Source organism: Nasonia vitripennis, chromosome 5, assembly GCF_009193385.2.
Source record: "Nasonia vitripennis strain AsymCx chromosome 5, Nvit_psr_1.1, whole genome shotgun sequence".
NCBI lineage: Eukaryota > Metazoa > Arthropoda > Insecta > Hymenoptera > Pteromalidae > Nasonia > Nasonia vitripennis.
This window is the reverse complement of record NC_045761.1, coordinates 5,448,668-5,476,443: the sequence shown is the minus strand read 5'-3', so window position 1 is coordinate 5,476,443 and position 27,776 is coordinate 5,448,668. Positions and strand designations below refer to the sequence as shown.

Here is a 27,776-nt window from a genome sequence, read left to right as displayed (position 1 = left end):
CACCGACGATTCAAAGCGTGGCGCCCTCGTAAATCACACACGCGGTGGTTTTGTAATGAGCCGAGCGACCATTATCGATGTCGATCGCGTGAGTTTCTTTCAGCGAGTTTATGGAGGTATAAATAGGCGAAAAAGAGACACAAATTGAAGAAGCGATGCGATGGCGTACAAAATGGTCCATATGAGTAATTTGATCTGCCATAGACTTTGTAATTTCTAATAACTTATGTGAACTGAATTTTTTCAAACAGTAACATGTTCATAACTAAGCATCTCAGAAAAAAAATTAAAGTAAACTGCAAAAAAATAAATAAATCGATAGGTAAACAAACAATAATAATACTACATAGTATTTTCAACTTACAAAACTACATAACTGCAAATTTTCATCATTGCTTACTTACTTTCTTCTTGAAGTGTTAGTTGAGATGTTAGTAGAATGATGACTTTTATGAAATAAGTTGTAATGGTGAATGGTGATTTAAAAAAATAAAACATTTAAAAAGAAAAAATCGTTGAAAGTTTGCAAGGAGCAAAACATCGAAAAACCATTAGTAAACGCATAAATCTAGCGATAATTTGAGGACACGGATAAACCCAAAATCATTTTTAGATGCTGGGACAATATGCTTAGTAAATTTATGGTTATCTTGATATTAATTGTTTCTAAAATAAACTTTTGGAAACGCATAGCCTCACTAATTCATCGTGGTATAGCACAACGACGAATTAAATGAGAAAGTCCTAAGCACATCGAATTATCGCAATAATGCTATATGTAAGTAAATTTAAATAGCTACGTGAACATAATGCTAATAAAAATTTTGTTGAAACAAAAATATTTTAAAATGTTAACGAACAAAATTATAAAGGGGTGAAATGAAAAAAAAGTATTAGCAATTGGAAAAAAAAGATAAAATGGGGTAAGCGCCACCTAAGCATGAGGGATGGAAGCTTAACAAGCAGGCCAAGGGGTTTGAATTACCGACTGGGAAATGTCAACAATTCAAAGTTTTGGTAAAACTCGACAATTTCGATAACTAAATCTGTTGGATTTAGTTTTAATATATTTTATAAACATTTGCCATAAAAATAATTAATTACAATCTTATTTTTTGTAAATTATTTTAAACTCTAATACCTTAACAGTAGCCTATAAGAAGAACTTTCTTCTACTGGTCTCCAATTGATGGCGTCTACCTTGTATAATCCATTCGTAATTACCATATTTACTATCGAATGTACCGTGTTGTAGAGACCTCAATCTCAAAGTGAACCTTGGGCCAAGTTCTCGTAACCTTGGCTTTCCAGTTTTTGGGTTGAATTCATATCTGAATCACAAAACAATATTTTTATACTATCTACTTTACTTTGGCATACATGATTTATTTTGAAAATATTTTTACCTGTGATGTCTAAAGAAAATGTAATCTCGCTGATTGTGAAATGTAACAACTCGCCTTCCTTTAAACTCTGGCTGATGATGGAATATAGCACCAAACATTCTGGCGACTGAATGCCCCAATCTTGTTGTGAAATTATTTAGTACCACCTCAGGACGATGATTGGTAATTTCTTTGTGACTTCGTTTCAGTTCTGGCGTGATTTTGACATTGCTCAATTTGCAATGCATTGTAGGGCCTTCAGGTAAGTGAACAATTAACATGCCATCTGAGGTTTAGTAATTAAGGAAAATCTCTGATACTCAATGAATGAAGTTGGAATCCTATATAATGATTTAGAAAAGTTTTTTAAATTACGAAAAAACCAAACTAGTAATAAAGATTAGTCATGATTTTTAGCATCGTTCACATTAGATCAAAATAAACAATAAGAATCCATCATTACGTCAAATTGAGTAAAAATATATTTTATAAAAGGATACTTGGTTTGCATTGATCTTCATTTATAACAATGATATCGGTATAGCCATTCTCAATGCAACTCTTGACCATTTTCTTTACTCCTGAACGATTCCTATACAGCGACGTTGAGTTTGGTATGATTCTTGTTAGCTCTCTACCAAAAATTCTTGTTTTCGTGTGAGGATTGTCAGCATATGTTATTAATACTTTTGGCTCGTACTCTTGCCTGTAGTATGGTGCAAACTCATCATGCTCCATGTCAATTTTGACTTCCTCGTTGTCTTCGTCCTCGATCTCTCCATAAATCATGGTCTCGTCTTTTTCTCTGAGGCTTTCGATTGTGTGTGGTACTTGCTTTGGTTCACCAGTCTGCTCTCTGGCCTTGCGCCTCTCTTTCTTCTCCTTTTTCTTCTGCCTTTGAAGCTCTGCATTTTTCTTTTGCCTGATGACTTTACATTTGATATGATTGATGCCAGTTTCTCGAGGCATTATAACCTCCTTCGCTTCCTTGCCATCCTCATCTTTGACTTTTTTCTGTTTGGTGCGGCTCAATGGATTTACCACCAAATCCTTCTTAACCTTCATCGTGGCCGAAGGTTTGAAATGTCGTTCCTGCCCAACAAAATTTGAAAAATTAGTTTAAATCAACGATATGGATGCTGCATAAGCGGCAATCAATGAATGTAAACATGTGAAAGCCAACACGTGTATAATAAGACGATTCGAAACAACAAACGCACCGAACTGACACACTACCCCGTAAAGACTTTAAGGTTTGATGCCGCGAAAAATTCTAATAGACTTTTCTCAATGTTGTCCTATTTCACCGATACACGCTACTAGTATCCTTTATTCGACTCTATCAATTATTAAGCAATAAACTAACAAATACCTCAAAAAAATATCCGGCAAGATAAGACACCTCTACTCACGGAAACGTCAACTCGACTGAACCCGCAACGAGCGAAGAACACGGACCGTTGGCGGTTGGAAGTTGGAACGAGAGCGGAATCAAAATGGCCGCCACCCGACCGAGGGGAGAAATTCGAAACGACGCGGCAACTCGCACTACAGCCACTTCTTGGTTTTTCTTGTGAGTTTTTATGCCTTTTATTAGCGGAAACGACTTTTTCTCAGGGACTAAAAAAGTCTTCGTTCTTTTTTCTCCCGTCTGTCAAGAAAAAACACTTGTTTTAAACAAAATTTTTACGATTCTAATTTTATAATAGCTCTCATAAATGGACAAAAGAGAAAAAATTATTACATTGCCTAAGCCATCGTTAGGGGAGAGGAAGATTTCAGGGATCGCCCATAAAAAACACTCATCGACGTTTCTCGACGTTTTTCCATTGCAACGATATTATGCAGTCAGCTTCGATTCTACCCACTTTTTTATCAATAATTTATTAATAAACTAACATAAATACCTCAAGTGAACACCATCAAGCGTCAAAACCTCCTCACTCGGCCGCCGGCTCGACAGTCGACTGAGCGGAGCGACGCCGCGGCCGCGCCATCAGCGACGAGCTCTGCCGTTTGACCGTTGAAACAAAATGGCCGCCCGCGGAGCGCGAGCGGAAGAATTCGAAACTGCCCGATACTCGAACTACTTACAGCCACTTCCGAAAAGCTTTTCTCATGATCTTTTTGTCTTTTAATAAGTTAAAAAAATACGAAAAATGAGAAACATTGTTAACTAAACCGTCTAAAACACCGATGGCTATATATAGCTATACTACGCCACGGAAGCGACTTTTCGAGACAAAATATCCTCATTTCGAATTTTCCACTAGTGACTTTTTCATATAAGTCGACGAGAGGATAAATTATTATTACACTTCTCAAGCCTTCGTTGGGGGAGGGAAAATTTTCAGGATCGCCCGTAAAAATCCCATCGACGTTTCTCGAAGTTTTTCCGTTGCAACGATATTATGCACTTCGACTTCGATTCTACCCGCATTTCTAGCAATATTTAAGCAATAAACTAATGAGTACCTCCGAGTAAACAGCATGGACCAACAGGACTTCCTCACAGGACCGCCGGCTCGACTAGACTGAGCGGCGCAGCGCCGCCGCGCGCGAGCCCTGCCGTTTGACCGTTGAACAAAAATGGCCGCCCGCCGGTCGCGAGGGAAAAAACTCTAAACTACCCGATGCAGCCACTTCCGAAAGGCTTCTCTGGTGACTTTTTGTCTTTTAATAAGTTGAAAAGTCCAAAGAATGACAAACATTGTTAACTAAAACGTCTGAAACACTGATGGCTATATATAGCTAAACTGCACCACGGAAACGGCTTTTTCGACAAAGAGCGACTTTTCTCGACAAAATATCCACGTCTTTAACTTTATGCCTAATAACTTAATATCATAAATAAATTATTATATTGCTTAAGCCTTCGTAGCGGGAAGACAAGATTTCGAGCCGGGTTACGTCCGTTAAATTTTCTCGTCGACGTTTCTCGACGTTTTTTCGTTGCAACGATATTACCCACTTCTAGCAATATTTGAGCAATAAATTAATAAGTACCTTAAAATGAACATCATGAAGCAACAAGACCTCCTCACGGGACCGCCGACTCGACTGGACTGAGCGACGCGGCGGTCGCGCCGCCGGATCGCGAGCGACGCGAGCTAGTGCCGTTTGACCGTTGGCGCTTTTGGAACGACGAAAAAAATGGCCGCCTATACCGGTCGGGAGGGAAGGAAGAATTAGAATCTTGGGGAGGTAGATGCACACGACAATCATTTTTGTTGTTATATTCTCGGTCTAACAAAGAAAAGCGTCAGCTCACGCTCAAATTATATGCGTATCTACACTTTTACATTTTCTCGTAGTCGACAAGAAAAATGGCGGCTCTGCCAAAAGTTGACCGAAGAATTCAGAGGGGTTCGATGTAGCAAAAAAATCTCCCCAACGTTTGCGAACGTTTTTCAAGGACTTCCAACACACTTAACTTAAATGTGTGTGAATTTCGAATAAATGTTGAACAATAAAAACCAATAGCTCGTTTAATTACCTCAAAATCATAACCATTGAAGGGAACTGCGAAGATGCTTCCTCAAGGCCGTGAGCGCCGACTCGGCTGAACTGCGAGCCGCCGGGCGCCGAGCGCGAGAACCGTTGGCCCTTTTGGAACTCGGAACAAGTATATCGGAACTTATTTATGAAAAAAAGGTGGCCGCCTAGGGCTAGGGGTCGCGAAAATGTTGAAATTTCACGAACAAACGAGCGATTAGAGAAAAACCAGCCCGAGTTTTTCGTTTTTCATGACGCAAAAATTTCAAACAATAAAAAAATTTATTGATGTTTTTTGCAAATTAAATTATGGTGTTAATATTATTCTTGATGAAATATTCTTGTCTCTAGCTTTAATAAAATTCGACAAAAGTCAACAAAATCGTAATAAAATTATCGCTGTGGCTCTTTGAAACTGTAAAGTCGTTTTTACAATAAGAGGTATTTGGCAAACAAATGCACGTAGCTCTTTCGCTGCGTTCTGTTCAGATGTCTCGGAAACTAATATTACGTTTCCGAAACTCCGTAGAAAGTTTGTCATCGACGTCAATAAACTACTCATACATCCGAAATTCCCAACCGTAATACTTATAGGCATATAGGCGATCGTCGAAATGGGGCGCGCTACAAGCGAAAGGGGGGATTTCCGCATCGACGCCGACACAGAGCCATCAGCACCGCATTCGCGAGTATAAAAACAGCCATCAGTGCGAGAACGTTGCTGCTCTTGTAATCAACGGCCGCCGCGCAGCATCTCTTTCTTGTTCCCCGCCGAAAGAGCTGAGACGCGTGTGCGCAAATTTTCCGACGCTGCCGCGACACGGCAGAGTATACACGTATATATAGGTATATACAACTTCGCAGTTCACGAAAGCCGAGCCGGCTGCGTCCGACGTGGTGCGCGATATAATCCATATAGACCACCTCGCAATTCGCATCCCTCTCACGCAAGCGCCGTGTGTATATGTACACATGATCGGAGGTGCAACGCGTTTTCGCAGCGGCGCCGCGAAGCAGTAGTAGAGCTGCGTCGCCGCAGCAAAGACGACGGTGGCCGCAGCCAGGAGGGGGAGGAGGTGGAGGAGGCAACCGAGAGGACTCTGCCTGCAGCCGCGAGGAACGTCCTCGTGCCACCGCCACCGCTGCCACCGACGACGAGGAGGATCATGTCGGGCAGCGACAGCCCAACCTTCTTCCACGGCCAGCCTTGGTCCAGCTGGATCGAGAAGATCGGCCGCGACAAACCTCTGAGTAAGTGCGATGCGTCCTCGCGCCCGCTCGAACATAACCTCTGGCCGCAGTAGCTTTCTCATACTCCTATCTATAACGTTACGCCGCGGCCCCTTCGTGCGTATACACCTATGCGCGAATCGAATGACGACAGAAGCCAGCACCCCTTACCTTGCTCCTACAGCCGCACGCGCGAGACGAGCTTTCCAATCGACGAAATGGCCCTGATTAATGATCCTGGCTAATGCCTCATTCCGCAGACTTGCTCTAGTAACGTCTAGCTGCGCTTTGTTTACAATGCTCGGATCCGTCGTGTCTCGAGTTTTTGTTCCGGAGCATCTGCCTATACTTATATGCTTACCCACTCGCGGATGCTCGGCGGCGGGACTGCTCATTCGCATACTCGAGTCCCGATGATATAGGGAGAAAGACATCGCCGAGCCCTCGGCAATTATGTAATATGCGTCGAAGATTTTTGGCTATACTTAGGTCTCACGGCGAAGCGGACCCGTGGGACCTTGGAAAATTCGAGTCACCAGCATTGATTTTTGTTTTGGAGCCATCTTACACAAGTTCTCTGGCTTGCGCGCGCTATCACTTAGATTCGTGCACGCTCACGCGGCCATTTATCTAGCCAATGTTTACACTGCCAGTGGGCTTTATTTATAAATTTTCAATCACATCTTTTTTCTTGGAGCGCAACCAACACTCAGCACATGCATACTCCCTGATCCATATTGGATTCTACTTGTATCGTTTGGTACATACCTATTAACTGATAGCTGATTCTGACCACCCAATATGTTTTTGTTGCAAGCAATATTTAATTTTAAATTGATGTTCCAGGCGATGAGGAACCTGATGCAGAACCTGCTAGTTCAGTCATGCGTCTCTCAGTGGACGGTAAGTTATTTTTTATTTTCTATGCTATCTGCAATTCTACCTCCTATACTGGACTGCATCGTTGATATCTTGCTTGTTAAATTTTCAGACATTGACCTTTATGGATTTTGCCCAGAAAGGGATACATTCTATGGAGTTGTATGCGAAATATGCAACTCCATTATCAAACCACAAGCTTTTACACAACACATGGGTAAGTTGGCGAAGCTTCACACTATACCTTATTTGAATTTAATGCCTTGTATACAAATAATCAAGTATAATATATGACTGTAAGTAATTTGAATCAATTGCAATTTCAGAAAGTCGTCATCCTTCCGGGAGCACGAATCTTCCGCCGCCCCCGAACTCGGCGACTAAATCCGCGATGAAGACACCCTACTGCAAGCTCTCAAAACTGAAGAAAAGCCAGTCCTCTGGTCAGTTACCCGTGGGCAACAACAGCGGCGGTGCCGCCACGACGAACAACAGCAGCGGAAAAACCAGCAATAACCACACGCCAGTCAAGCAACGCGCGGCCGCAGAACAACAGTCGGCCGGGCTGCACTCGGGCCTCTCAAACTCCTCGCCCCGTTCCCCCCACGAGTCCGCCGCCCCCGGGGGCCTGGGCTGCGTTCAATCCACCGGTGGCTTGGCGAACGCGCTCGGCGGCGGCGGCGGAGCCTCGGGCGGCAGCCCTGTCAAAAGCCCCGGGAGTCAGCAGCCCAAGCGCAAAAGACTCAAAGCTGAGCGCTCCCTCCTCAAAGACCGGGAATACGACCCGGACCGGCACTGCGGTGTCTGGAACGAAGAGACGGGCAAGCCCTGTACGCGCTCTCTCACCTGCAAGGCTCACACGGTCTCGCTGCGGCGCACCGTCGCCGGCCGCAGTAAGACCTTCGACAAGCTGCTCGCAGAGCACCGCGCCTCCAAGGAGTTACCGAGCACGCGGCCGTCGGTCAAGGTAACGCCCGCCACAGCCACCGCCGCAGGGTCAACAATCACCGGCACCATCAGCATCGCCACGGCTGATCTCGCTGCCACCACCGGCAGCACATCAGCCAACACTTCAGCGACAACTATCTCTGCCGCCAGCGTCGACCTCGAGGCGCCCAGCTCGCCCCCGGTGCTCTCGTTGCCCGACACTTACCCACTGCCACAGGTAATGACCGGATGCGCGAGCAGCATTGGACAAAGGATCGTTCAGTTTGCGTGGTGGCCACTCTCGCTATGGTAGTTACACTCTTTCTCTTGTATACTCGGATCGGCCTTGCTGCTTTGTTCTATTTTCAGTGGCGTTTCGTAGATATTATTTGAACTCAAAATTTGTTTACGTTGTTTGGGATTTTCCGTTTATTTTTCTTTTTATACTATAGAGAAAGTAGTCATGGAACCTCAGCTCTTCTTTTCGATGCTACTTTTAAGATTTGTGTAAAACGTAAGATAATAATTTTAGAAGTAAGTAATTCGAATTCGAACTAAGTTTTCAAACGTCAACTCCGGTTTGAAGTCGTTTCAAGATACAAGTTATTAAGTGGCCACCATATTCGAATCAAGCATCATTATTCACCATCTCATTACAAATGACGATAAGATAAATGATAAAAACTTGAGTGTTAAAAATTATTTTTTAAAGTCAACTGTATGTAGAAATCTTGACTTGTTATCTTTCTATTCAGCTTTGTCCATTTGAAGAAGCCATGAATTCAATTGTACATATTGAAGCAGTAAGAAAAGTGTTTATATCGTACGTTGTCTTATTTATTTTCAGTATTGCTTATATTTCTTAAATGACATTTTATTTCTCTGCAATTATTCGCATGATTATCATCAACAACATAGATAATTTACTTTTGGTTGCTTTTTTACATTTTTTTTTTATTTCATTATAACGTGTACTTAGTGTTGTATTGTAATCGTAAAGTATCTACAAAAGCTTATATAGAGCATACAAATATGATAAAACTCTTTTTTTTCAACATTAATTCAAAAGAAAACAGTATGTTTTTGTTAACGTTTAGCCTGAAGTGAACCATGATTCATATACTTATCATTATTGTCATTTTAATTTCCATTCATTAATTTTAAAAGTTCTTAAAAACAATGGTACAAATTTTGATTATAGGAAGCTTTTATTTTTATTATAAAGTATTTTTTTCTAGTTCGATACACGTTTTTTAATTCTTCCTAATCAAAGTTTGATACTGTTCACTAGGAACAAATACACTGGTTTCATTCCTCGAAAGGATTCATTTGACAAGTATAAAAAACAGGCTTTTGGTTGATACGTGTTTTTTCTTTTTTATTATTACAGGCTGTTGATTTGCTTTATCGATGTCTGGCCCCGCATGGCTCCAATAAACCTGTAAGGCATGGTTTCTTTGAGTTCTCGCAGTTCGTTATCGAGCAGGCTCTTGCTTTTACTTCTTCACCAAAAGTACTATTGTATTTTTTTAGACGAAACTGGAAGAGGACTTTGCCAACGAGTTGGAGTCTAATAGAAGAATCGAGCCGTCAGTGGTGAACAGTAGCAGCGCGAGCAATAGTGCCGCCAACTCCCAGGGCACCAACAGTAACACCGCGAGCAGCAGTGGTACCGCGCCGATGGCACCGCTCTCCGTGGCTCTTCCCTCGCTTTCGCCCATACAAACGGACGGCATGTCACCTCAGGCCTCGATCCTACAATACAATCGAAACGTCAGCTCGCCTATTGCCAGCGTTGAACAAATCATTGGCAAACAGTCGCCAGCCTCGGCTCCAGTAGTTCCTGCTGTACTGCCAGTTAGCAATCAGCCGGCTTCTTCAACTACCACGGGCCTCGAGGCTAAGTCTGTGTCAATGGACATCGATACAAGTCAGAACATTACCATGTATACTTCACCGGTCTACAAAGACAGTGGCAAGCCTCAGGTCACTGTCCAGATCTCCCGTTCGAACGCGATGCCGAGCCAGTCCCCGGGCTCTCGAGTCTATTCTAGCCTTTTCGACTCAAGCTTAGACCATCATAACTCGACTGAGGTTTCACGTACGACCAGTCACGTGATGACAAATGGCAAGCGCATCAGCAACCATCTCGCAACTATGCAGAGCCAAATCGGCAGAGCGAAACACGAGTTTCCGCAAGAATACTCGACCGCTATACAGCTCGAGGCGACGACCGCCGCAACGCCTTACACGAGTTTCAACGACATATCCTGGTCTACCTGTCATCCAGAACCATTGGCTGTAAGTAGATGGCTCCGCATCAATTCCAGCCGTAAGCAATACAATTTCAATATTCACTGACATAACGCTCTGCCCACTCCAGGCTGAAGACACTGTGTGCCACGTTTTATACCCGGGAAAACAAAGTTGTTCGTAACTGTATTTGATTATATATGATGTGACATGCTATGTTTAAATTTGGTGAACTATTTTTTTAGTTCTTTTATTTCACATATATAATCATACATAACTATTTTCTCGGGCATTTACCTACCTCTTATTTAATTTATTATAACGATTCTACGTCTACAGCCTGTCGAGAAGGGAATAAATAACCTAGAGAAAGTCCGCTATACCTATATGTATAAATATAAATCTGTGAATATATAACAACGCTAATTGCAAAGATTTGTCAACAAAAAATTGGCGCTTATCGTGCAGACCTTTGATGCGAAGAAAATTGAAAAAAAAACTAAGGAAAAGGTACGATAGAGGCGCCAAACCTGATACCTGAGATTCTTTAATTCTCCAAAGTGTCCAATACTTAATTAGGTAGAACGTAAAATATTTATTTTTTTATAATTTCTTCATGTAGAAAATTTTATAAGTTTTTTTATGACCGCAAAAAATATGAATTTATGAACAATACACGGAAAAATATTGAACATGTATGTTCAAGAACTGAAGTGTTAAGTCTGAACACAACATACCGTGCTGCATAGTTCATTTTGAATTGGCTAAAAGGTTTGATATCACCCAAAATAAAAGAAAGTTCTAACTAGAAATACATATTTAAATCATTATTAGCCTTCAGGCTGATCTCATATTTGCAAGTGGAATGATGCATTTAGTCGTTGAGTTTACATATTTATCAAATTGTATATATAATTTTTGATGATGTAAAAAACTGATTTTTTTGGTAGTCATATCATTGTATCAAATATTCTTGAACGCCTTTTTATTTTTTACCAGTTTACTGATTGTTAACTTGCGTTTTTTCACACTAATGATCTGTATTATTTAATTTGATTGATTACGTTTTTGTGAACGTATAAATGTATTTAACTTCACTTTTATTCTTAATATCTTTCATATTATTATTTAATGAGATGCTACTTTATTGATAGAAATAGATAAAATATTAATGAGTGAAAGTATAAACTTTTAAAATTGGAAACACGAAATAACCAAACTCTAGCAAGTAACACATTATCCAAAAAAGGTTTGGTTATTTAATCTTTCCAGTTTCGTGTTGCAAATAATAAAAGTTCGCATTTTGTAAAATAATAATTATAAACTATACCTTGCATAATCTTACACTGTAAGTAACTTCAACGGATAGAGTGACGATTTAAAAATGAAAAGTAAGGGTTTTACATCTGATATACTTAACTCGTCTTTTACTCTATTAAAGCCACCCAAAATAAGTATTTAACTTCTGACTAAATTTCAAAATAAAAATGCATTATTTAAGCAAACTAATCAGCTTTGCTCCTATTAATGGTTATAAAACATTTATTATTGAAGAACGTGTATATGTTTCATCGCAAGCATCAAAATTGTTAAAAAATTCCCAAAAGTATTAAAAGAAAAAAAAGTTATACAAAAATTTGCTAGCATAAATCACATATAACATAAACTATAAAGAAAAACAAGTGAAAAAAATATTAAAAAAACTGAAACCAAAAAAAGATTATGGTCCAGCTAAGCAACTTTCTAAGACATACACATTATGTGTAAAAAGTAATGGAAAAGCAGTGTGATCGGCATGAATACGTTTTAAACGGTAAAAGTTTTAATTTGTAATAAAACGTAAGATCTTGTAAACTACTAACCATCATGAGCGTTTTAATTACAATGAAAGATGATAATTTTGTAATGCAGTGATAGCAGTAACAAAGTCGATGTAAATTCCACGGTTATATACAAATTATGTAAATATTAGTAAGCGCAATCCCATTACATTTTTCACAAACCGTGTATGCATTAGCACATGTTTACGACAATATCGACAGTTTAAGGAACCTAATCATCTACACGCGTTTGTGTATCAATAACTAATCATGTAATCACAAATAATCTGTTCCTTATTAAGAAAAATACAAACGCAACATTAAGAATGATCGAGTTTTTATTATTTGAAACAATTGAAGCATGAGTTTTTTGTTACAAAATCTGTTTTCTATTTTTGGATGTCGTTTTGTTCTGATTGGGTAAAACGTACGTTTAAAAAATACTGTGAGATATTAGAAAGAAAAATCAGTATTAATCCCCTGTTATTAATAACAAACATTCGTAATTTTCACATCGATCATCTTAAATATTAATTTTCTATAGGTTACTGCACGAGTACGTGTGTTTGTGTGCGAATGTGGGAACGTCGCGTCGAAGTAATACAAAAAAATTATGACTTCTCATCATAGATTGTGATATTTAATATGTAAATGTACATTGTATGTATACGTAGGTTTACAAAGAGTGGTAACGTCTAGCCACTGTTTTCAACGATGTCGCAGCCGGAAAGCCGCGGCAATATTACGGATTTTTGTTCCGTTAAAAACGCTTATACAAAACCTATAGTAAAAAAATCATATATTGCTGTTCGATTCCATTTTCGATGTGTAAGAATAACAAAATAAAATGTTCTGCACTTGTTCGTGACAATGCAGCTTAAGAATCGAACATGCAACTGTATACGGTTTCTTTAAATTTAGATTCTAAACGAATACACTTCCTCATAATTGTAATTATAAAAATAAGCGTAGAAAAATTATTGCATCTTATAGATTGTGTATGTATGCTCATTATTTATATGTACTTAGATTTTGGTAAATAAAAGACTATTGTTTTAAAGGAAGCAGTAGCTTTTACACATTCAATACGCTATTCAACGAGATTAAAATACATATATTAAACCCTCGTTTTTCCAGGTTTCATAGAGCTTCTGATATTGCATTTATCCAAGTGGCCACAGCAAAAGCTCCTGCATCAATTCCTTTCAAATATTCCGCTTGTTTCACATAGCTTGCTCGCCCCGCTCTGAAATTAATTTAAAGAAATAACACAAGTTTCATGCGTTTGCAATTATCATAAAAGTTATCGCAAAAAACGGAGATTTTATCACCTCGGGACCATGTGTTTTGTGGCTTCAGATCGCTGCTCAGCACAAATAGCGACTTTTCTAGCTGCTTCTTTGTAGGAAAGATATAAGTTTTTATCGAGCTCGTTTAACGATGGCTCTAATACATCAATCTGCAATAATATTTTGAAATCAAGTGAATCTTATTTTACATACCATTTAAAAGTGAATATTAAGTAATTAGGCATTTGTTAGTTACATAATCATCATTACCAATTGCTTACCATTGTTTTATCTCCTAATTTGGCTTTGCTATATTTCATAATACCGTTGATTCCCGCACGCCAAACTTGCGCCCAAACCTTCAACCAATTTTCGGCATTGTTAATCTTGGACATTTCAACTGCAGCGGCGGTGAACATCAAACTGTAAATAGCTCCTGATGTACCTCCCATGTGGTCCTCTGCAATATTTGCTAATTCGGATAATAGAGACGAAAGATGCGATAGCGGCAGTTTATCAATCGTTGAAAGTATTCCTAGAAAAATATTGTAATCCTGAAGTTAAACATATCTCCTGGAATTTTATGAACTATTTGATACTTACCTTCACCAAGATGCTTGAGCGTCATTCCACAGTCTCCATCTCCGCAGCCTCGATCCAGATCATTAATTATCTTTTCCCTCTCAATTATTTCGCGACAAGCTTTTTCCAAACAAATTTTTAATAACTTCTCTTGCTCACTGGTCAAAGATGGACCAACGAGAGTTTTACTTAGTTTTTCCTCTTTAGCAGGAGCGTTGTAATATTTTGAAGGTAGACTGTACGAACACCCGGGCCATCTTGGAGCATCTGTTTTTTCATCGAGTGCGTTGATCACCGCCGTTTTGTGATTTTCCGGAATCTTCAGGATAGTGATGTGTACTCCTACGCTGTCTAGGGATGTCATTACAAGTCCCGCGTACACTCGTAATGGTAAGATTTCCATGTTTTCTGCAATAAATAGTGCTTATTCACGCGTGTACTTTCATATTCCATAAAAGGATATAGTGGTTTATATTGTACCAAGCTGAGTAACAACGTCTTTAACAACGACTCCTTGCTCCAATTGGCTCAAACCGCCAAAATTATTAACTAGAACAGCCACAGAATTCCCCTTAACGAGTTTGAGAGCTTTGACAATAGTGTCGATCATAATGGCTGTAGTTTTGGAGGAAGACTGTAATTTGATTCTTTTGTAGCCAGCTTCTCCGTGTAAGCCTTGCCCGAATTCTATTTCGTCTTCTGGTAGTTCGAACATGCGTCCTTGACCTACAAGTTGTCATTATTTTTATGAACATTTTGTACTGGTGCGTTAATTTGAAAAAAATGGTTGTTTACTGAATTTTTACCAGGAATTGTACAGGCTGTTAGTCCGACTGAACAAGACGCCATATTATCCGCTACCATTTGAGCGAAATTGGTGACCTCTTCAAGACTATGACCTTCTTGCGCCACGGCACCTGCAACCTTCAGCACTAGGACAATACCAGGTAAAGCGCGTTTTCCTGCTCTGCCCACTTCGTCATCCGGAATACTGCAGTCCTCTCCGACAATAACTTGTGAGACCTGTATTTTAGAAAAACAGAGTTTGAATGATAATATTTTACTAGAAAAAAAAAATGTTTTCAAAGATATTTTTGAGAAAAAATTACTTTTATGCCCAAGTATCTGGCTTTTTCAATGGCTAATCCGAAATTCAAGCAGTCCCCTGTGTAGTTTGGAATAATAACAAGACATCCAGCTAAAAAATTGCGACGTTTGGTTAAATTGTTTACGATGTAAATTAGACCTTAAATAAATACATGCGATATTAGTACCTTTGTTATTTGTTGAGACTGACTGGATCGCGTAAAGAACATGACCAGAAGGGGGCGCAGCATAGATCGAGCCAGAGACTGATGCTGATAACATGCCATCTCCAACAAAGCCTAATACTCGGATGATTTCAAATTATTTACAGATCAATTTATGAACATGAACTGATAGAAATATATTTTCAAAATAATTAAGTACAGACCTGCTGAAAAAGGTTCATGACCACTTCCTCCTCCGCTTATCACAGACACTTTATCACTTGGTTCATTCCACTAAAACATCGTGAATTTAGCAATAATTTTATTAATAGTTTTTATTCTTTAGATTCAGAATCTACTTTTATTTATTGTTTAAACCAAGTGTCTTCACGCCTTTATAATAATAATTTTGTCGAATGTGTGTGAAATTAAATCGTCTCTATAGTAATAATAAACTTACTGTGGGCTTCAAAACAACTCTCTTTGACGCATGAAGTTCAAGGTGTGGATACGTTAAAATGCAACCAGTTAAGGATTCGTTCACTGCGTCAGCGAGAGAGTTAAGCAAACTTTTCCCTGCCATGCTTGGACGGATGGAATGATACTGCGCTTCGAAATCTGTCACAAAAGAAGTCGGAGTAGCAGAGTCCAGCGTTAAAAAAAAAAATTATCGTCGCGGCATAGCCTAAGCAAATATGTTTCGTTTCATAATGTACACTTGTTGTGATGATCCATGCATTCGCCGGCTACATTGACGACTTATGTAATCATAAATAAGAACGCCCTTGCCACGACTTTAGACGCGAGTATAATAAAACAGAAATTTTATGTTATAAATATAAACAAATCAGGAAAAACGAACGTTTTACGATTTCTTCTAACTGACATTAACAGAGTTAGTCTATAAAAAATTACCATAACACATTTTACAAATCACGCAGCAATTGCCGAGGTACGGAGTAAATGAAAAAATTATGCTTTGAGCGATAATGGTTTGATATATTCACGTGGCAGAGAAATGTTAATAAAAAGTTCAATACATTTTAAACAGACGAGAATATTAATGTTGCACCAAATGTATGATTCTCCTTTTAAGTGGACAGAGTTTTCATATTATATTGACTTAAATAATAACAATTACTCAAATTTTTGAAAATAATATCTGATTTGTAATTAGAAATTATGGGATTATAAACGTTTATAAAATAAAATATACACTTTCATCAAATAACGTAATTTCGTAGTATGATTTGTCTTGCACTCTTAGTCCTGGGCCTTATCTACCTTTAACTGCTTTTTATATTCATTAGCGATCTTCTTGATTTCTTGAAGACCATCTTCTAACTGTTTGTGCAGTTCTTCTTTTATAGCTGGATCAGATGAAGTTAAATATTGCAGTACCAGATCTGAAATTATTAATCAGCATTTTTGTTAAATATTATTCGAGTAAGATTAGCAAATGAATTTTCATAAATATTTACCATGATATTTATTGAGTGTAGCAATAGTTGACTGTTCCAAAAGTGGCTGTAGAAAAGAAAGAATGGATGATACATGTCTCCCAGACATATGAAGAGCGTTTTGCGTAGCAGCTGTGAACAGTATTGTGGTTGTCAAATGCAAAGTTAGAGCAGGATCTTGTGTATTGTTCAATTGCTCCAGTAAAGCTTCTCTGTGACCAATAATAACGGGTCTATCTTTCTTTTTATCATATTTCTTTAATACTAAACAACACACTGACATTGCTGGTTCAATAGTGTTAAAAAAGTCTTCTACAGAGTTTCCCGCAACAGCTTTGTGCAAATTGGTCAGTGGCTCTTTTACTTCTTTTGGTAAATCAAGAAGCATTTTTTGTCTAGCTTCAGACGTTAAGTTGGGGGAACATTGTATAACATTTTGATGAGCGGCTAACTTAAAAATTTCCGTCGTAAAATCTACACCAAGAGTTTTCAACAGGTATTTAGCCATTGGAGTTTGATCATGTTTATCCAAACATTTGATGCCTTTGTCAAATACTCTCATGTTTGTTATTATTGCATTAAGGCGATCGTCAACTTCATTAAGATCTGTACTCTTGTGTTTTTGTGATAACTGTTCAGCTATTACTGCAACTTGCTTGTTGAGTAGTAGTTGCAAGTGAGCTGACAAATCGTCAATGAACTCGTCCATATCAGCCAAATTTTCGTCTTTGTTGAGTTCTTTTTTAATATCAGTAGTATTCACTAGTTCTAGCTGAACTTTTCCATGTGTTGGCCCACTAGGCTCATCATCCGAGTCAAAATCTTGACTTTTACCTTGTTGATACTTCTTCTTTGTAGATTTCGTTTTGGTTTCTCTACCTTGACTACCACCCCCAGCTTTGCCACTGGACGCTTTTTTTCTTCTTTCAGCTTTTCTGTCAACTTTATTATCACTGACATCTGATGTTTTTGATTTTAATTTATTTTCTACAATTGACTGAAGCCACTTTCCACTTTCAACAGCCTCTTTGGCTTTTTTCTCAGCTAAAGGTTCTAACTGTTTGTACAAAGCTTGCAAGTAAGCATCAGATACAATAACTGTTGTAGCAAAAATGTGAATAGAAGATTTCATCCTCGAGGAAGATTCCTTTAGTAATCTTTCTACATCTTGAGAGCTGAAGACTGATGGTAAAAGAGGATAAATATCGGTGTACGATCCAGTTGCAACTACTTCTTCAATGTTTGCATCAACTTGATCTATGAGAACAGGTCCAACTGCCACTGTATCGAGATATACCAAGCTTTCGTTGGAAAAATGACGTTTGACAAAACTTTTTGGATCTGAGATACCCAGCCTTGACAGTGCATCGTATTCTGAAATCACAATCAATAAAAATAATAAATCATGCTGCTTATTTAGAAGCTGTTTAAATTTTAATCAACTGATAATCAGTACTAACCAAGGTAACCATTCTGTTTATAAAAGTTGTCTACCCATTCACTTTGAGTCTTGGAGTAAATAGTTGGAACATAAATACTATTACTACTTTGTTTGCCAGTCACTACACCTGGTACTTGTTGCTTCTCTTGAAGATTTTCCAAAATAGCTGTTATGAAAACATTAATAATTTATTAACAAATAGTTACTGCACATCTATGTGTAATGCCAATATTTATTATGAATTTACCAAAGAATATTCTTTCTGGAACGGAGCATTGTCCTAAGACAGCTGAAATAGGAGTAGGCTTAGTAATAGCTGAAAGAGCACCCCTTATCTTGGCCTCATTTCTTGCTACGTAACCCTGGTTGTAGAAGATGCGAGGATCCTGTGTATCTTGCTTGCCAAATATAGATTTGCCTAATTCCTTTTCAATTAAAGATTGTAAAAACTCTGCTGGCAAATCATAATTCAGTGTTAAATCAGCAATGCTTATGAAACCATTTTGATTGAGTTTATCATTTATTTCCTCTGCAATTTTTGCAATATAATTTCTATCAATTAACTGTCCCAATATTATTTTTACTCCCTTATCATGTTTTTCAATATCGCTAGCAATCTTTGAAATCTGTGACAAATCCACATTTAGAATATTAGCTAGTTCTGCTAAATTCACTCGTCCTCCATGAATATAAAGTTCATCCTTAATTTCCTTGGCCAGATGTTGGGGTGTAACGTACTCCTTTCCATCATTGGTAAAAATTACATCCAGAAGTTTGTTTTCTGTCAATTTCATAATAATTTCTACACAATTGCGCTCCGATAACCTGCAGAATATTTAACAATATGTAACTACATTATGTAAAAAATTTGAAAATTTTAGTAGTTCTTCAATAACAAAGTTAATCTAATATCAACAGTTTATGCATGGGAAAAATTTACTTTTAATTCACTTAATTTTAAATGATATATTCATAAACTATTCAATAATATAAATTAAATCATCTTTAAAAAAAATAGCATAAATTAATTATTACTTTTGCAATGTGTAGCTCAGCTGTGCCTTTTGGAAATCAGCAGCTAGCCTTTTAACTTCATCCCAATCTGCTGTTGTCATCTTGATTAAATTATTATCACTGGTGTTGTTTTGAATTATTTACAATACTATAAGATATTTCTATTTCCACATTGATTAATTTCATTCAATAATCAACATAACTTCGCATGATAAATATACAATATGTTAACATGATAACCATAACCGAGTATTTCGTTCCACGTCAGGTTGTATAGAATCACGTCGCGGTGCAGTGTTGTGTGTGTGTGTGTGTGTGTGTGTGCGCGCGCGTGCGTGTGTGTGTGACGTGTGTGTATACCTTTCTTTCTTTATTATTCAGTTCATCAGGTGCATAGGTCCGATTTACAATTCTGCATCATCTGAAAGATCTGAATTTGAATGGTCGGAGTATAACGTAAACCAGCCAATGGTGAGGCAGCCTCGTTCTGTAATAGAGAGGACAAAGACAGAGCTACACCACCGTCAAGTGTGTATTGATATATTGACGATTGTCGTCGTGAGCTCTTGAGTGTCAGTGCGGCTGTGCTGCGGGAGAAAACGAGTTCACGAAAAAAAAAGGCTGTGACGTGTGTGTTCGGTTATCTATAGCGTAGTACTTAGAGCACCTTTACGCGAATTTTCGAAAAAGACGATGTTACTCCAAAATTTCGGAGCCTCGTCGCGAGGACCGTAGTAATAGAGTATTTAGCGGGGAATGGGCTCGCTGACCGAGAAAAATAATGCACGAAACAGTTTGCTCCAGTTTGGACTGCGAGATGTACTTGAAGATCCTTTAGCCGACGGGTCAGTGATAATAGTCGTGATGATGGTTGATCGTAAATCGCGAAGCTAAATGTGACTCTAAAGTGTTGGGTGGTACCTACTTCGCTGTTTTTACTCAGGCTCTCTGACTCTACTACATCTTTTTATAAGTCTCTTTACTCTACTCTGGCTCGTTTTCTCTTTATGCTCTAAACTTTGTTGGAATTACTTAGTACACATAGCATACATTGTTAACGAGCTTCTACACTTTGTTGTTTGACGTGTTTTAAAGAACTTTTAGGACTTGCTTGTAAGCACTTGCTCAAGAGACAGTAGAAACTGTCTTCCAGATACTAGTATTTTGTTTTATTACAAACAAAGAACTCTGCTGCTTTGTTATATCTATATACCCATACATATACATGTACACAATTTTAGTATCTATACACATTTTTTTTCCAATATTTGTACTTTGAAACAATGGATAACATTAGCGAGTTCGACATTAAGCTAGAAAAGGATATATATTATGCAGGGGAAACCATTCAAGGTCATGTCATCTTGCACACAACTGAGAACTTCAAATTGAGATGTATGTAACTTTCAAACATATAGATATATATGTTTGTCAGCAATGCAACTTGTATGCTTGAAGTTTTTCTGTTTCTTATTTTATCTCCAATACATCTTTATTTATTTGCAAATGTGATATAATATAAGCAGTATTATTTTATACAATTATAAGTTGAATTATCAGCATGATGCATTATTTTTGTTCTGTTGTACAAGCTGTTAAAATATTATTTATAAAATAAATAAATCTATTTTAATTTTATCCTGACATCTTTTTATTTCTATGTACCCTATTCTTGCTGCTGTCATTATATGTCTAAAATATTGAAATATTCCATGGAGAAGATTCCATTTGTATAAACTGTATTTTTTCCTTTTAATGGACTTATATAGCAATGAGATTGTCATTGCGAGGTCAAGCGCATGCTGAATGGAAAATTTTGGTCAGTGGTGATAGAAGAAATGTAAAGGATGATCAATATTTTGTTGATGAGCGCATAGTTGTATGGGGTCATGGTAATTTTATTCACTTTTTATTAGTTTAAATCAATATTCAAGCCATTAATGCTGAAATTATTTTTCAGATTCATCTGAAGGACCTATTCCAATTTTGCCAAGAGGAAAGCATCAATTTCCATTCACATTTAATTTACCAGAAAGTGCGTTACCTTGTAGTTTTGAATCCCGCACTGGGTACATTCGTTATTATGTAAAAGCAACTGTTGATAGGCCTTATGCAAGCCCCCCTCAAGGATTAAAATATTTCACACTCATTGGACCTCATATAGACTGCATGGATGAACAATATTTGGTAAATATCATTCCGAGATAGTTAATTTTTCCGAGATTACTGTAATGTATTGAACATTTTTGGGCTATTACAGAAACCAATGATAGGAAGTGAAGTAAGAACATCATGTTGCTTTTGTTGTCGAAGGAATCCAGTTGAATTGAGTGCACAGTTAGAAAGAAGTGCATATGTTTGTGGTGAAAGCATTAAATTACGAGCTGCTATTGATAATAAAGGGATTGAAAAAGCATGGTTACAAGTTAAATTAACTCAGGTACTATGTTTATTACATAAATTAAAAACTAAGCCAATACTATTGTAATAGATACTAAAGCAAAAGTATTTCTAGTATGTTGAATTTTTCATCGATCGAGGAGTTCTTGGCACTAGTAAAGAGCAGCAAAAAGTTGTCATGGAATACAAAGGAGAACCAGTTCCACCCGGCACTGCAATCAAATGGGATTCATCAAAAAAGATGATTCTGCCTGTTTGCCCACCAACTTTAGTTGGTGTTTGTCGTTTAATACAAATTTACTATGTTCTAAAGGTAATATAGTATACTTAATTTCTTTATTAATAAAATTTTACACTATATATTGACATAGAACATTTTTATGAAACACGAATTATAATTCTTACTTGAAATTCATATTTTTACCTTCAAGGTGAGCGTTCAATTAGAAAAATCAGGTGAAGATATGCAGATGCATTTTCCAATAACAGTAGCAACGGTGCCCTTCAGGATACCAAATTTAACTCAGCAGCCACAAATTAAATACGGTTAGTATTAAAAAAAGATTTGCATCAAATAAGAACAATGAGTTGAGTACCTTTATTTTCTTAAACACAGAAACTGCAATGGAAAATGTAGAAGGGGGATGCTATATTGGACCAGAGTTTTTATTGGGACAAGTTTATGACGGCAGTGATCACCTAACAACTCAAGCACCATTGATTCTATACAGACCAGTTTATGTTTGCATAGCCAACGAGAAGAAAACGCAAAATCGCTAAGCGTAAGGCAAACGTTTTCAAGCAGCTTGTATAGTATGCTGTTAAATGTATTTTGAAAAAAAAATGGTATTCAATCAATATAGGAGTATGACTGAAATCATTATTTTGACAAAATTAATACAACGTAATACAGATTATCAATGTATAAAATTGTTGGATACATGCATTCCTAACTTTCTCACAAAGCCAAAGATATTTATTTCGTTAGATTATATATATTTTTTAAATTTGTACGTATATATTATTAAATTGACAAAATTTCATTAACGAAATATTTAATAAATAATGTGACTTGTGGAAAAATCATGATCTGTTGATGACAGTTTAGTCATTACAGAAATCAGAAATGAATGATGAATGTGTGAGTGCATATTAGTTATTATAACTGGGCTACTATATAGTCATAAAAGAATTTTAGATGGACCAATTTATTGTATGTTTAAATTAGAATATTAATTAACGCTACACAGTTACTTATAGCGACGCTTTCAAAGATGTATCATGAACGTTATGACGTTTATCGAATTATTATATACGCTAAAAAATGCATCAATGTTTAACTATAACTATAAGAAAGATAGTTACTTTAAATTATTTTATTTGAATATATGATAATCTATAAAATAATAAATATACGTATGCTTTAATCGAATTCTTAGGGCTTCATAAAATAACAATGCACAGGCCTAAAGATTAACTCTGGTGTGCTCGGCTCGAGTGCGCAAGTACAGAAAAATGGCTTCTTCCATGCAATGAAATATCGTAAGAACCACATAGGTGATAAACAAAATCACAAAAAGTATAATATAAGTTTTATTGTATATTCATATTTTGATAACGGTACGTGCATATTATCGTCGATGTTTAATCACCCACAGCGCTACTGTATAACCATTTAAAACCAAAAGCCAAACGTTTCAAACTGTGTTATTTTACTTTTACGACTGATGATCCGGTAGTATAAGAGCTTGAAGTATTTAAAGAAAATTCCGTGTTATTAACTGCAAATTTTATAATGATGTATTTTATTGTGTACGCGAGTGCAAGCGCGCGTATCCTAAGTCTTTGACACATTTATTAGATGATAAACTTACATTTGCCTGATCATATATTGCCGTTAGCCCAACAGATACTTGCAGTTTGCAGTGGTTATTAAGACAATACAAATAAAATTATCACACCTGTACCATATGCCAGCAATATAGCTGCTCCGCCATAGTCATCTAATAATAAGAATAATTGATAACACTGATCTGCAATAAGCAATTTTTTATTTTTGCTAAACATACGTGATCATTTAAACCAACATGTTTATTTAATATACAGTTTGAAAGATAAAAAATACTTATGTTTCGAATAATTCGTGATTTCTATATGTGCTATTCAAACCAATCTCAGCATCTCTCCACGCAGAGACGGTTTACATACCCCAGACAAGCCTCAGGAAATGCATGTGTAAATTGCTAAAAAAAATTTCAATCCTCGTCATGTTTGTATTTTTTTACAAAAACTAGACGTTCTTCAAAGACCGTTTATACAATGTAAGAGATTGTATAGAAAGAAAAAAACCAATAGTCTGATATTAAATACTTGTTCAAATGGTCTTCCCACAAATTAAGGAACTTAGTGCCGATAGCAAAAAGACGTGTAGATGCCTACTTTGCAAATTAGACTTTTGTTCACGATTAAGCATCAGTTTATTTACCAATAAGAATGAAAGTACATTCTAACATCTGAAAAGTACATAAATTGTGTAGAAGTGCCTCTAGACGACGTGAATATCTAATCAAAGAAAGTTTTTTGTATATAAATTGGAAGTGCTTAAAAAGAGAGGCAACAGTAAATCGGTTTAATTTGAAAGATGCTTTTAAAAATACGCGTTATATCGTATATTATGAAATTCTAATACATTATACACGCGTAAATATCCAGCAATAATGTTGATTTTGATATAGACACTTTTGCCGATGGAAATTTCAATGTTTAATCGTAAAGAATAATACACACACACATATATATATAAATTTAAAGTCCCTAGTCAATTGCTCGTACTCTTGACGGAGAGCAGTAGCGCCCTTCGATTAGAGTAACTGTCGAGTAATTTAACGATTTTACGACTAAAAAAAAACATGGTACAGGTGTAAACTGAAAAAACCCAAGCACAAAATGCATCTTAGTAACAAAAAAAAACTAAAGAAATTTTAGGAAATAAGAAAGTTACTGCACGGTCGTGCAGATTTTAGACTTGTATAGACTGTAGAAGTGCTTATAATATTATATGAAATCGTTGAGCCTTGAGAGAAGTTGCCGTACTTTTTATTACTTTTTTGTTCTTAATCAGCCAAACGATGTTTGATCAATGTTTCAATGTAAGAATATTTTCTAAATTTAGTTTAGAAAAAAATCGTGAATTGACTCTTTAAAGTGGAACACCTTTCGAATGGATTATTGATTAAGGTATTGAAATTAAAGTGTTGTCTAGAAATGACGTTTGTACTGATGTTTTGTATTTATTTTAAGAATTTTGAAAAACGTTATCACAATGTGTTACGTAAAGCATTTAAAAATGCGGCCAGAACAGGTACGCACATCAATCACATATTCACATACACAAGATAAATTTCGAGACAAAATTTACGCCAAAAATTGTGGGCGAATAATTTAAAAATTCGAAACGAGAATTCTTTTGTAATGAGTCCGTATTTAGTTCACAAAAATATAACTGTTTAAAAGTGCTAAACAAATTTTCCACGTAGCAGGGTCGAAATAATATAACAATAAATGTTATATAATATATTTCACGAAAGACGTTAGAACTTAAGTATATTGTATGATAAAAAAATATATTTACTATAAGTTAGTTATTTGATATTTGAAGTAATCATTCAAGTTGGAAATGTATACTTATTACAAAAGTATGTGTGCATTATAACAGCATACATACAGATAGCTGAAAGAAAATTAAGACAATGTAATTTTGTCTGTTAATCCAGGAAAATCGTTACAATGTTGTTATGCCGTTGCTACCTGTATGCCTTTCGTTACCTTTGTATTATTGAAAGATACGTGTATAATAAATGTTTATACATGAAGTTTTGTTATTAGCATATTGCTTTGTCCTAATTTGCATTAGAAAAATAATTTCGGTAAAGGTGAAACAATGGAATAGTCATCTCATATAAGTAGAAAACAATGTTATTTTTAATATATGTATATATATACATGAACCTTTAGAGTATTAACTCCCATCTTATTTTCTAGGCGCTGATAAACATTGAACTAATAATGATGAATTAAGGAATTAAATTTCAATCATCTGCTTATTACAAAAGTAGTAGTTGGATTTTGTATAATTCAGTTGTTTCGACTACCTGACGTTATAGAATTACCATTTTTAACTATGAGATTATTTGATAAAACTATAATTAATAATAGACAGTACTGGATCCATAAAAAATATACAAAAAGAGGTTCTCCTCTGAAATAGTTAAAATTATACACTAATAAGCACAAACGATTTTGGATTGTATGAATCAATCGAATCACTCAGGAAGATACTTTTTCATTAATTTTGCTCAACACAGTTATTATTACTCTACATACTTTTTCTTTATATCAGTTCTAATTAAATTAAAGACTTGGTAGGCAAGTCATTTGTACATGTAGAATGCATAAATTAAACGTGAAATGATTATGAACGGCAGTAATGAATTATATAAATATAAAAAATTTAACTTTTAATCTAAGCCATATTCGCAAAAAACGTGATCTTTTTTGTTTCCTGGCAAAAACAGCACGTACAGTTGGTTAAAATTTCAAAATTGTTGAAAATGAAGAAAAAAAACTAAACATAAATATTTACATTACTTCCATACTATTCTGTGTATTTTCTGTGAAACCTAAAGTTGAAGGAACATCTTGTGTTGTTTCTTCCACCCCTGATTGCGCATCCATGCCTTCCGTAATAGCATTTGTTGGTGAGCTTGAACTATCATCCCAGTTTATCTTAAATCTAGTTACACGTGGTTTATCAGCCAAAATGTTCCTTTGCACTTTATCAAATTGAGGCTGTGGTGGCGGGTTCTCCCTTAATTCTGGATCCGTGTATTCATTATTGATGAAGTAGCCAACCCTTACGAATTCTTGACTACGATAGGAACATGTTAATAACACTACAGTAACACCCAGGGCATCGTTCACAGGGATCCTACTCGTGTCTGGGGGATCAGCCTGAAAAATGACAATGAATTATTGCATCTCATTGATACCATCATATACGTCAGTATTATGGAAAATTTTGTATTTGCACAAATGAGTGTAATAATACCTGGAACACAAACATGTGTCTTCCTTCAGGAATGGGTCCAACATAGATTGTGTCCAAGATTTGGTCGAACTCTTCTGACTCAGCGCAGCCAACGTAAATCATCTTCCATTCCAAATCTTAAAAAAGGAAGAACAACGTTAAAATTTGTCATAAGTAGCATGCATTTAATAAAATCAGTCAGATTAGGTTAAGTGAGCAAAAGAGAATGCTAAACGGATAAAGAGTGCAAACAGTCATCCAACTTGTCTGTACTGGTATTCTAATTGAGAGGCCCAATAACCAGTAAGAAGACAGAGATAAAGAAAGAAGAAGCGACGGTTACAAAAACTTCCGTAAACCTAAATGGTCGCGTTATGTTATTCAAACGTCATAAGTCACGCGTCGTCCTGCATAGCCAATTAACGAAACAATCAGCCGAGCAAAGAAATGTTCCAATAATTCGCAATAATTGTGCAGTTACGCTAACCTTCTTTGAGCTCCTCGATGCACTCGAAGGTGATCTCGAATTGTATGGGATTCGAGAACGGCGACGGGTTGTCGAGGACGGCGACGTTGGCTACCTGCACCTTGGCCATATTTCTCTTTTCCTTTGCTGTGCGCACAAGCTATCGCAGATATCCTCGCCGACGCGTCTCTCGGGAAAAACACGACTGCTGCTCTCTGGGCGCAGGGACGACGCAGACCCACAGGTGAGGACGACGGCTTGTTCTTTTTCTCGAAGGCGATGGAAGCTCTCTCTCTCTCTCTCTCTCTCTCTCTTTCTCCTTCTCAATGCGCGTCTCTAGCGCGGGACGAGACTACTCTTATTCCCGAACACAATGCGACGGCGAGTTGCGATCGCGAAGCAGAGCTATCCTACGTGCGACCGGGCAATAAACAGAATTACGAAAGCGCGCGAGAACGACTACGGTGGCGGCGGGCGTGAGCTTTGGCGGCAAACGAAATGAAAATCGAAGCTTCCGGGTTTTCGCAGTGACGATTTTCATGAAAAATTTGGCTCCGTCTTCAAGCGACTCCGTGGCTTGACCAATCCTCGCTAGGCTGCTCTAATATTTTGCCGCGCTTTTCGGTTCGCGGGACACCATACTCGCTCTATAGTTGCACTGAGGTACTGAACTGCAAGACCAGACCAGTTATAGCCAGTAGTACGCCGTGCGCGCGAGATATACGAAAAATGCAGTGGCACCAACACAAAAGAGATCTGAGATATAAGTTATGTTTTGTTGGCCAACCTAGGCGGGTGC

At 37.1% G+C, this 27,776-nt stretch overlaps 6 protein-coding genes across 18 annotated transcripts; 2 read left to right on the top strand and 4 right to left on the bottom strand.

Annotated features, from left to right (window-relative positions):
• Positions 1 to 1,049: 1,049 nt before the first annotated feature.
• On the bottom strand, positions 1,050 to 6,423 carry LOC100123540 (probable ribosome production factor 1). 9 transcript variants are annotated; one of them, XM_031932034.2, is made up of 6 exons: positions 3,861 to 3,965; positions 3,293 to 3,516; positions 2,798 to 3,036; positions 1,886 to 2,477; positions 1,407 to 1,671; positions 1,050 to 1,331 (listed from the first exon to the last, which is right to left on the bottom strand). In XM_031932034.2, the coding sequence occupies exons 4-6, from the start codon at positions 2,448 to 2,450 to the stop codon at positions 1,154 to 1,156; spliced, it is 1,008 nt and encodes a 335-aa protein (XP_031787894.1). In that variant the 5' UTR covers positions 2,451 to 2,477; positions 2,798 to 3,036; positions 3,293 to 3,516; positions 3,861 to 3,965; the 3' UTR covers positions 1,050 to 1,153. The 9 variants fall into 9 exon arrangements, with proteins under 9 accessions (XP_031787894.1, XP_032456482.1, XP_031787893.1 ...); XM_032600591.1 differs by having other exon boundaries at positions 2,606 to 3,036; positions 3,861 to 3,961; XM_031932033.1 differs by having other exon boundaries at positions 2,758 to 3,036; positions 3,861 to 3,961.
• On the top strand, positions 5,396 to 12,319 carry LOC100123560 (ataxin-7-like protein 1). 4 transcript variants are annotated; one of them, XM_031932030.2, is made up of 7 exons: positions 5,398 to 5,726; positions 5,882 to 6,131; positions 6,957 to 7,013; positions 7,102 to 7,206; positions 7,316 to 8,154; positions 9,307 to 9,357; positions 9,450 to 12,319. In XM_031932030.2, exons 2-7 carry the CDS (start codon positions 6,047 to 6,049, stop codon positions 10,275 to 10,277), a joined length of 1,965 nt encoding a protein of 654 aa, XP_031787890.1. In that variant the 5' UTR covers positions 5,398 to 5,726; positions 5,882 to 6,046; the 3' UTR covers positions 10,278 to 12,319. The 4 variants fall into 4 exon arrangements, with proteins under 4 accessions (XP_031787891.1, XP_031787892.1, XP_031787890.1 ...); XM_031932031.2 differs by lacking the exon at positions 9,307 to 9,357 and adding an exon at positions 8,672 to 8,719 and having other exon boundaries at positions 5,396 to 6,131; XM_031932029.2 differs by having other exon boundaries at positions 5,398 to 6,131.
• Positions 12,320 to 12,600: 281 nt separating this feature from the next.
• LOC100123547 (triokinase/FMN cyclase-like) lies at positions 12,601 to 16,006 on the bottom strand. The gene is made up of 10 exons (XM_001607146.5): positions 15,571 to 16,006; positions 15,335 to 15,404; positions 15,135 to 15,245; positions 14,970 to 15,058; positions 14,667 to 14,883; positions 14,341 to 14,586; positions 13,882 to 14,268; positions 13,560 to 13,813; positions 13,321 to 13,448; positions 12,601 to 13,235 (listed from the first exon to the last, which is right to left on the bottom strand). The coding sequence occupies exons 1-10, from the start codon at positions 15,691 to 15,693 to the stop codon at positions 13,130 to 13,132; spliced, it is 1,731 nt and encodes a 576-aa protein (XP_001607196.1). The 5' UTR covers positions 15,694 to 16,006; the 3' UTR covers positions 12,601 to 13,129.
• An 82-nt stretch (positions 16,007 to 16,088) lies between these two features.
• On the bottom strand, positions 16,089 to 19,379 carry LOC100123555 (E3 UFM1-protein ligase 1 homolog). Its single transcript, XM_001607157.6, has 5 exons — positions 19,047 to 19,379; positions 18,259 to 18,836; positions 18,031 to 18,177; positions 16,592 to 17,944; positions 16,089 to 16,516 (listed from the first exon to the last, which is right to left on the bottom strand). Exons 1-5 carry the CDS (start codon positions 19,124 to 19,126, stop codon positions 16,374 to 16,376), a joined length of 2,301 nt encoding a protein of 766 aa, XP_001607207.1. The 5' UTR covers positions 19,127 to 19,379; the 3' UTR covers positions 16,089 to 16,373.
• Positions 19,380 to 19,580: 201 nt separating this feature from the next.
• Positions 19,581 to 25,672, top strand: LOC116417685 (arrestin domain-containing protein 3). 2 transcript variants are annotated; one of them, XM_031932037.2, is made up of 7 exons: positions 19,581 to 20,420; positions 20,795 to 20,917; positions 20,986 to 21,212; positions 21,286 to 21,465; positions 21,541 to 21,738; positions 21,857 to 21,971; positions 22,042 to 25,672. In XM_031932037.2, the coding sequence occupies exons 1-7, from the start codon at positions 20,309 to 20,311 to the stop codon at positions 22,203 to 22,205; spliced, it is 1,119 nt and encodes a 372-aa protein (XP_031787897.1). In that variant the 5' UTR covers positions 19,581 to 20,308; the 3' UTR covers positions 22,206 to 25,672. The 2 variants fall into 2 exon arrangements, with proteins under 2 accessions (XP_031787897.1, XP_031787898.1); XM_031932038.2 differs by having other exon boundaries at positions 19,601 to 20,420; positions 20,747 to 20,917.
• Positions 25,383 to 27,696, bottom strand: LOC100123569 (histone chaperone asf1). Its single transcript, XM_001607173.6, has 3 exons — positions 26,999 to 27,696; positions 26,533 to 26,648; positions 25,383 to 26,435 (listed from the first exon to the last, which is right to left on the bottom strand). The coding sequence occupies exons 1-3, from the start codon at positions 27,105 to 27,107 to the stop codon at positions 26,064 to 26,066; spliced, it is 597 nt and encodes a 198-aa protein (XP_001607223.1). The 5' UTR covers positions 27,108 to 27,696; the 3' UTR covers positions 25,383 to 26,063.
• Between the last annotated feature and the right edge of the window lie 80 nt (positions 27,697 to 27,776).

Bases quoted from the DNA above. Each gene is read 5' to 3' on its own strand.
- LOC100123560 (XM_031932030.2), top strand. From the start codon at position 6,047: ATGTCGGGCAGCGACAGCCCAACCTTCTTCCACGGCCAGCCTTGGTCC. The intron at 6,132-6,956 runs GTAAGTGCGATG...TTGATGTTCCAG, and splicing joins CGGCCGCGACAAACCTCTGA to GCGATGAGGAACCTGATGCA. The intron at 7,014-7,101 runs GTAAGTTATTTT...TTAAATTTTCAG, and splicing joins CATGCGTCTCTCAGTGGACG to ACATTGACCTTTATGGATTT.
- LOC100123547 (XM_001607146.5), bottom strand. From the start codon at position 15,693: ATGGCAGGGAAAAGTTTGCTTAACTCTCTCGCTGACGCAGTGAACGAA. The intron at 14,884-14,969 runs GTAATTTTTTCT...TCTAAAATACAG, and splicing joins CCAGATACTTGGGCATAAAA to GTCTCACAAGTTATTGTCGG. The intron at 13,814-13,881 runs GTAAGTATCAAA...ATATTTTTCTAG, and splicing joins GCTCAAGCATCTTGGTGAAG to GAATACTTTCAACGATTGAT.
- LOC116417685 (XM_031932037.2), top strand. From the start codon at position 20,309: ATGGATAACATTAGCGAGTTCGACATTAAGCTAGAAAAGGATATATAT. The intron at 21,213-21,285 runs GTAAATATCATT...GGGCTATTACAG, and splicing joins GCATGGATGAACAATATTTG to AAACCAATGATAGGAAGTGA. The intron at 21,972-22,041 runs GTTAGTATTAAA...TCTTAAACACAG, and splicing joins GCAGCCACAAATTAAATACG to AAACTGCAATGGAAAATGTA.
- LOC100123540 (XM_008219006.3), bottom strand. From the start codon at position 4,610: ATGATTGTCGTGTGCATCTACCTCCCCAAGATTCTAATTCTTCCTTCC. The intron at 1,672-1,885 runs GTATCCTTTTAT...ACTAAACCTCAG, and splicing joins TGAAGATCAATGCAAACCAA to ATGGCATGTTAATTGTTCAC. The intron at 1,332-1,406 runs GTAAAAATATTT...TTTGTGATTCAG, and splicing joins ATTTTCTTTAGACATCACAG to ATATGAATTCAACCCAAAAA.
- LOC100123555 (XM_001607157.6), bottom strand. From the start codon at position 19,126: ATGACAACAGCAGATTGGGATGAAGTTAAAAGGCTAGCTGCTGATTTC. The intron at 18,837-19,046 runs GTAATAATTAAT...AATATTCTGCAG, and splicing joins CTGAGCTACACATTGCAAAA to GTTATCGGAGCGCAATTGTG. The intron at 18,178-18,258 runs GTAAATTCATAA...TTTTCATAACAG, and splicing joins TCCAGAAAGAATATTCTTTG to CTATTTTGGAAAATCTTCAA.
- LOC100123569 (XM_001607173.6), bottom strand. From the start codon at position 27,107: ATGGCCAAGGTGCAGGTAGCCAACGTCGCCGTCCTCGACAACCCGTCG. The intron at 26,649-26,998 runs GTTAGCGTAACT...TCCTTTTTTAAG, and splicing joins CATCGAGGAGCTCAAAGAAG to ATTTGGAATGGAAGATGATT. The intron at 26,436-26,532 runs GTATTATTACAC...GTCATTTTTCAG, and splicing joins GACACATGTTTGTGTTCCAG to GCTGATCCCCCAGACACGAG.